Source organism: Prionailurus bengalensis, chromosome B1 (genome assembly GCF_016509475.1).
Source record: "Prionailurus bengalensis isolate Pbe53 chromosome B1, Fcat_Pben_1.1_paternal_pri, whole genome shotgun sequence".
In the NCBI taxonomy this organism is placed as follows: Eukaryota; Metazoa; Chordata; class Mammalia; order Carnivora; family Felidae; genus Prionailurus; species Prionailurus bengalensis.
The window spans coordinates 39,863,150-39,870,944 of NC_057344.1; the positions used below are offsets into that span (position 1 = coordinate 39,863,150).

At 46.3% G+C, this 7,795-nt stretch overlaps 1 protein-coding gene across 3 annotated transcripts in view; it reads right to left on the reverse strand.

Moving 5' to 3' along the window:
- HGSNAT (heparan-alpha-glucosaminide N-acetyltransferase) overlaps nucleotides 1-6,749 on the reverse strand; it is a 52,887-nt gene extending 46,138 nt beyond the window's left edge. For 2 of the 3 annotated variants that reach the window (XM_043562721.1, XM_043562712.1), the window contains exon 1: nucleotides 6,515-6,749. In XM_043562721.1, the coding sequence (XP_043418656.1) occupies nucleotides 6,515-6,734 (220 nt within the window). In that variant the 5' untranslated portion in view covers nucleotides 6,735-6,749. The remainder of the gene's footprint in view (nucleotides 1-6,514) is intronic. The other variant, XM_043562728.1, reaches the window with a different exon arrangement.
- Between the last annotated feature and the right edge of the window lie 1,046 nt (nucleotides 6,750-7,795).

Below are 7,795 nucleotides of genomic sequence, written 5' to 3' on the forward strand. Positions count from 1 at the left end.
AATTAGTTTTATTATAAAAAATGAGGGTTGGCACAAGAACAGACACTCAGATCAGTGGAACAGAATAGAGCACCCAGAAATGGACCCACAAACATATGGCCAACTAATCTTTGACAAAGCAGGAAAGAATATCCAATGGAATCAAGACAGTCTCTTCAGCAAGTAGTGCTGGGAAAACTGGACAGCGACATGCAGAAAAATGAATCTGGACCACTTTCTTACACCATACACAAAAATAAACTCAAAATGGATGAAAGACCTCAATTTAAGACAGGAAGCCATCAAAATCCTCAAGGAGAAAGCAGGCAAAAACCTCTTTGACCTCGGCCGCAGCAACTTCTTCCTCAACACGTGTCTCTCTGGAGGCAAGGGAAACAAAAGCAAACATGAACTATTGGGACCTAATCAAAATAAAAAGCTTCTGCACAGTGAAAGAAACAATGAGCAAAACTAAAAGGCAACTGACAGAATGGGAGAAGATATTTGCAAGTGACATATCAGATAAAGGCTTAGTATCCAGTATCTATAAAGAACTTATCAAACTCAATACCCAAAAAACAAAGAATCCAGTGAAGAAATGGGCAAAAGACATGAATAGACACTTCTCCAAAGAAGACATCCAGATGGTCAACTGACACATGAAAAAATGCTCAACATCACTCATCGTCAGGGAAATACAAATAAAAAACCACAATGAGATACCACCTTACACCTGTCAGAATGCCTAACATTAACAACTCAGGCAACAACAGATGTTGGCAAGGATACAGAGAAAGAGGATCTCTTTTGCATTGTTGGTGGGAATGCAAGCTGGTGCAGCCACTCTGGAAAACAGTATGGAGGTTCCTCAAAAAACAAATAGAAGTGCCCTACGACCCAGCAATTGCACTACTAGGCATTTATCCAAGGGATACAGGTGTGCTGTTTTGAAGGGACACATGCACCCCCATGTTTATAGCAGCAGTGTCAACAATAGCCAAAGTATGGAAAGAGCCCAAATGTCCAACTATGGAAGAATGGATAAAGATGTGGTATATATATATATACAATGGAGTATTACTCAGCAATCAAAAAGAATGAAATCTTGCCATTTGCAACTACGTGGATGGAACTGGAGGGCATTATGCTAAGTGAAATTAGAGAAAGACAAAGATCATATGACTTCACTCATATGAGGACTTTAAGAGACAAAACAGATGAACATAAGGGAAGGGAAACAAAAATAATATAAAAACAGGGAGGGGGACAAAACATAAGAGATGCATAAATATGGAGAACAAACTGAGGGTCACTGGAGGGGTTGTGGGAGGGGGGATGGGCTAAATGGGACAGGAGCACTAAGGAATCTACTCCTGAAATGATTGTTGCACAATATGCTAACTAATTTGGATGTAAATTTAAAAATATATAAAAAATAAAGCAAGTTAAAATAAAAAATAAAATAAAATATAAATAAATAAATAAATAAGGTAATTGTAGAGAGAAGAAATTATGTTTACACCTTTGTCTATATTAGAGTTTAATTCTGTTAATTGTCTTTGAGGTTCTGTTATAAAGTGGACTAGATCCTGAATTCTTCTAGTTTCCTCAATAATTTGGCTCAACCCTCCAAACTAATGTTTGCAATTTTCCCTCACCCTTCTGATTTGGAATCACCAAGAAAAAAGACTGCCCTTGAGCCTCCTTGGACTACACCAGGTCCTCCTCACCACCCAGATGGCAGCCAGACTGCAGGGGCTTAGACCTTAGATACACATCTCACTGAGGAAGTAGGCTCCACCTGACACATGGTCCTTCTCAAGCACTGGAGACCTCCAAATCAAATTGAACAGAAAGAGAAGGAGCTGACATCAAAGCAGACTGCTTCCTCCCAAGATGCCAGATCAAGACTTCATACTTTAACTAAACATGAAACCCTCTCGTCTTCCCTTTACTGTCTTTTACTCTGGCACTGGCCTGGAAAGAATGCCATTATCTGTATCTCCCAGGCCATTGCTAAGGTGGGTAACTCTAAGAATTGAGAATAACTTTATATTTTAGGCTAAGGAGGAAACCTAGTTGACTCTTCGACTTGAACAGGCACATACAAACAATCCCTGTGAATGAACCCATTAACAGCGCCACCATAGTGGGAAGTGATATGTGCCCCAACAGAGTTTGTCTTCGTCCGTTGTGGTTATCATTATGAATGCCTACAAAGCTGGTCAACGACTCTTAGTTTAGCTTACTGAACTTACCACAAATGAACTACCACACCTCAATGGTCCACACCCCTGGATTTACATTGTCAAGTTAGAAAGGAATTACCAGGAGGCATTCATGACTCACACTCACTTCCTTTGGCAGGGTCATACTTCCTTGGGTAGGAGTAAGTGTAAACGAGAATATGATCAGAAGCCTCTCCTTAATGGTTAAGGTTTGTGCAGAATTTATTGCCAAGACAATAGCTGCCCAATAAAGATCCTTAGCCTCTTTGGCCAAAGTTGTACTTGATAATAGGATAGCCCTTAGTTATATTTTAGCCAAGAAAAGAGTTGTCTGTACTGTGGCCAAAACCACCTACTGCACCTGAATTAATACTTTTGGGGAAGTTGAAACTCAATTACATAAGATCACTGAGCAAGCGACTTGGCTTACAAAGGTGACTCCTTCAACAGGGTCTTTCTCTGACTTATTTGATTTTGCTTTCAACTGGTTTGGGTCTGAACTGCACTCCAGACATTGAGAATTACCCTGCTTATAATAATCTTAGTAATTTCCTTGGCACATTATATACTCTTAAAAGCTCTCAATACATGTTTGCAGCCACTAAGCAGCAACAAAATGATCTCCTTAATATAAGAACATCAGAAAAGGAGTGAAGAGAATGACCAACTTAAAGATTGTAAACCTTGAAGATGTGGCCTATGAATATCACAGAAATTAAAACAAAAACAAAAAATCAGTCATGACCTATGGATACCACCAAAAGTAGCAACAAAACTTCATAAAAAGCTGCAAGAACTGCAGAGCTGAGCGTGGCATTAGCGCCTTATGCTTTGATCACATCTCTTAGTTAAGCTGAGAGTCTGATCAAACAGTGAAAATTGTTAGAAAAGAGATAGCAAGCCCAAAATGGAGTCACTTATGCTACACCCCACCAAGACTTAATACCTGAACTACCTGCAGCTTCACCCTCTCCCAGAAAAGTGACCTTTAGGCAGGCAACTTGGAATTTCCTGGTCAGCACCCAAGGGTAATCAATCCACTGAGGGTCCCTTTGCATTACCCCTGGGAGAGCATCCTGGCCTAACATGCATTCTTTGCTAATGATTTCCTTTTTTCCTCTCTCTCTCTCCCTTTAAAAACCTTTCCTTTCCTGCAGCTTGAGGGAGCTCCTTTCTATTTGTTAGACAGGATACCATGAATTATGTATTTATTCATTTATTTAAATTCACATTCAAATTAGTTATCACATAGTGCAACAATGATTTCAGGAGTAGATTCCTTAATGTCCCTTACCCATTTAGCCCATCCCCCCTCCCAGTCATGAATTATTAAATAAAGACAATTTGCTCTTTATATTTACTCAGGTGGGTTTTATTATTTAACACCCCTTCCATCTTGGCACTCTTCTTGGGATTTGTATCATTTCTTTACATAGCACAGATATTAAATCCTCTGTCATACCTGTCATACATACACATCATACCATGTTTTCAAATACTTCTCTTTAGCTTCCCTGGTTCAATTTTGATAGTTTTCATTTTCAAATTTATAGTCACTATCCATTGACCTTTTCCTTTATAACTGTTTTACATATCATCATCCCTTCATAGTTGGAATAACTAATGCTTTTATTCAGTTTCCTATGAGTCCTTAGTAGGGGATAGAGTAAGGTTCTTGTTTTATGCTTCAATTTTCCATATGAATTTCAGACTCTGACTGTTCTTAATTGTCATCGTAAGGATGCAACACCCAAACCATCCAATATGACATCTAAATTGAATTTAAATGCTCAGTTTCAAGAAAAAGCTGCCAACTTGTGATACTGCTGACCTTAGAAATACCAGGACAACACATAAGAAGCTTTATATACAAAAGAACAATTCTCTCCTCCTCTCCTGTCCACAATGTCTTGGTGAGGACATAAAGTCATCCTTCAATAGGTACCCAAGTAACTGTGCTGTTTGTATAGGAGACTTTTGTTTCTAAATATTTAATTTATGGTTCTAGCTCTCTGCTCAAGTGGGGGGGGGGAGGAATTCTTTTTTTTTTTTTAAGTTTATTTATTTATTTTGAGAGAGAGCAGAAGTGTGAGTGGGGGAGGGGCAGAGAGAGAGGGAGAGAGAGAATCCCAAGCAGGCTCCACACTGTTAGTGCAGAGCAGGATGCAGGGGCCAAACCCACAAACCACGAGATCATGAACGGAGCCCAAGCTGGATGCTTAACTGACTAAGCCACCCCTGCGGGGCAAATTTTTGAAGACATACTCTATTTATTTATTTATTTATTTATTTCAAAGTAAACTTGAGTCCTCAAATCATATGAAGATGGAGTTCTTAGTAGGAAGCTGTCCAACCCAAACCTGGACTCCAGGTGGCACTAAAAGCCTAGCTGTCCTCTCAGCACAGCTTCATGAAGGTTCTGGAGTGGATCACCTAAGAATATTAATATGTGGGGCCCCTGGGTGGTTTAGTCAGTTGGACCGACTTTAGCTCAGGTCACAATCTAACCGTTCGTGACTTTGGATCCTGCATGGAACTCTGCTTTGAGAGTGCAGAGCCTGTTTGGGATTCTCTCTGCTCCTCTCCCCTCTCAAAATCAATAAATAAACTTAAAAAAAAAAGAATATTCATATGTTCTCCCTCACTACATAGAGTTACTATTTACAAACCACGTTTTTCCTAAAATAATTATGGTTATTAACTGGTGCTAAAGCACAAAGAAAAAGCCTTGCACAGGATCTTTCCCTGACAACTTATGAATGGACTGATTATGTAATCTCTAAGGGTCCCTCTCCTCCATTATCAAAGAAGGGGAGTACCGAGACTTGAGGTCAGGGATGGGGGAAGCAGTAATACAAAATGTAATCAGCTAAAATGCTTTTCCAAAATGCATTCTGTCTTTGTCCTACAAGATTCTGATTGGGGAGGAAAGGTAGTCTGAACTACACACACTGACACCAAGACCCCCCTATTCGGATACAGAAAAGGGGGTGGGATGAGGGGAAGACAGGCAGGTTACAGGCAGACCTTTCCCCAAACCCTGACCAAATAGTGTTTGCTGCAGTTGACTGCTCCCCACAATCCCTGAATCCCCTGGGGAGGGGCTGGGGACCATCATCTTCTGGGGCCCTGGGATTCTCCTTTCAGGGGGTCTAGGGGAAGCCGTGGACTTTATTTTTCACCATCCTCCCCCCCCCCCCACCCCAGACCAGGCAAATTAGGAAAACACTAGAGGAGCTGATGCTTCTACTCCCAGCCACACAGTAAAATCACCCCCAGCAAAATACCCCGTCCAGCCCCTCCCAGGCCAAAGACCTAGTTCCGCGGCTTCCCAGCAAACCGCAGGGCTCCTGCAAACCGCGACATCAACTGTCCCTGGCATCCCCGTAGCTGTAAAATCTCCCTAAGGGCCCTCGAGATTGGCTTCGAGTTTGGACAACCAGCTCCGGCAGTCAACACCCTCCCCGCGCCGCTATGAGTTTTTACTCTATGTCGGACATTCACTCGGGAGTTTAATCCCAGCACGGCGGGAGGCTTTTCGCCATCCGGCTGCGGACTGTGGCTGCCGTGCTCTGGTGCCCCGCAATTCCAGCGGCCTGGCAGGGCAGCGGCCCGCGCTCCTGACATCCCACCGCGCAGGACGCCACCCGCCAAGTTCTCCGTCCTCTTCGGGGAACGGACTTCATTTGCGCAGAAGTCCCTGCAAACCATAGGCTAGATGAGGACTGAATGCCGGATACACCAGCTTCTTGGCCAGTGCATCTCTTATTTAGCTTTGCATTTGGGGAGTAACAGGTCTCCCAATCACAGACATTTTACTATTTAGACAAAAATCGCCCGGAGACCTCGGCGCCCCGCAGCCTCGGGGAGCGCAGGGCTGGTCAGCTCCGCGGCTCTCCCCGCGGCCTGCAGCGCTCCCGCGTCTTTCCCTTCCGGGTGCCCCCCCCCCCAACACACACACACACACACACACACACACACACACACACACTGCACTACTCCGGGTGGGCCCCCAACACACACACACACACACACACACACACACACACACACACACACTGCACTACTCCCCTGGGCCCGCGACGCCGCCCCGCGCGGTGCATGCGACAACGGCCAAACACGGTTACACCGAGAGAATCCTGGTCCGGGGACGCTCACTACAACGCAGAGGAAACAACTAGTTCCGGAGACTTGCTTTTTCCAAGCGCTCGCCTGCGGCGCGCCCCCCGCGGAACCAGCGGCGGGAGGGGGCGCAGCGGCGCGTGGTCCGCCGAGCCGGCCGGGCCGGAGCCGCGGCGCGCACTCACCTCGCGGCGGGGCGGCCTCGGCACCGTGCTCCGGGGAGCCTCCGGGGGCCAGCAGCGCGGCGCTCAGCACCGACGCGGCCAGAAGCAGCGCGGCCAGCGCCCGGCCAGCGCCCCGCGCCCCGTCCATGCCGCCCGCCGCCGCCTCGGCCGCCGCTCCTCCGCAGCTGCCGCGCTCCCGGGACCTGCGCTCCTCCGCGGCGCACGGCCGCGCGCCCGTCATCGCCTCCTTCCCGGCTGCCGTCACCGCCTGAGTCACCCGCGGGGGCGGGGGCAAAGCCGGAGCTGGGGGCGGGACGGGCCGCGCGGGAGGGACCGAGGGCCTGTCCCGGCTTGGGGGGGGGGCCGGTCGCTGCGGGGGGCGGGGCCGGTCGCTGCGGGGGCTGGGGGACGCGCTCACCGAGGAGTCCACATTCGCACCCTTCGCGCAGTGTTCTTTGTTGCGGGGGGAGAGACCTCCTGCAGGCTTCGAGCCATTGCTCCCCAGTCTCTGGCCACCCCCCTGAGCAACATTCTGCTCAGTTTCTGGGTCCAGTCATACACCACACAAACGGCTGTTAGTGTCCGCTGCTCACAGTTCTGGAAATGCCATGGTGAGTAAGACAGGCGGAGTCCCAGACCCCAAGGCGTTCACCGTGCAGAGAGATGAGCTTTCGAAGCCACTATGTGGTACCACCACCTTGAAGAGTCTCTGATACAAAGAGGCTCGCAGGTACTATGACTCCGCAGTTGCACTCCTAGCAATATGTCCGGAGAAACTGTCGTTCATATAAGGGGACAGGTACAATAATGCTTGTAGCAGAGTGGTTTGAAATTGCAAAAATCTATAAACACTCTAAATGTCTAACAGTGGGGGGGGGGAGGGGGCCTGGGTGGCTCAGTCGTTAAGCATCCGACCTCAGCTCAGGTCATGATCTCACAGTTTGTGAGTTCCAGCTCCACATCAGGCTCTGTGCTGACAGCTCAGAGCCCCGGTGCCTGCTTCAGATTCTGTGTCTCTCTCTTTCTCTCCCCTTCCTGAGCTTGCTCTCTGTCTCCCAAGAATGAATAAACGTTAAAATAAATTTAAAGCACAAAGTTTTTTTTTAAATAAATAAATGTCAATCAGAGGAGAAAACGGGCAAATTGTATAATATATACAGCTGTAGAAATGACCTAGAGTTACAAGTATCAACATGGTTGAATCACAAAAATAAGGCTGAGGAGTAAATGCGAGTTGCAGAAATACCTTTGTAATAATTTATATGTAAAGTGTAAAGCCAAGAAAAAAGTACTATGTGTTCT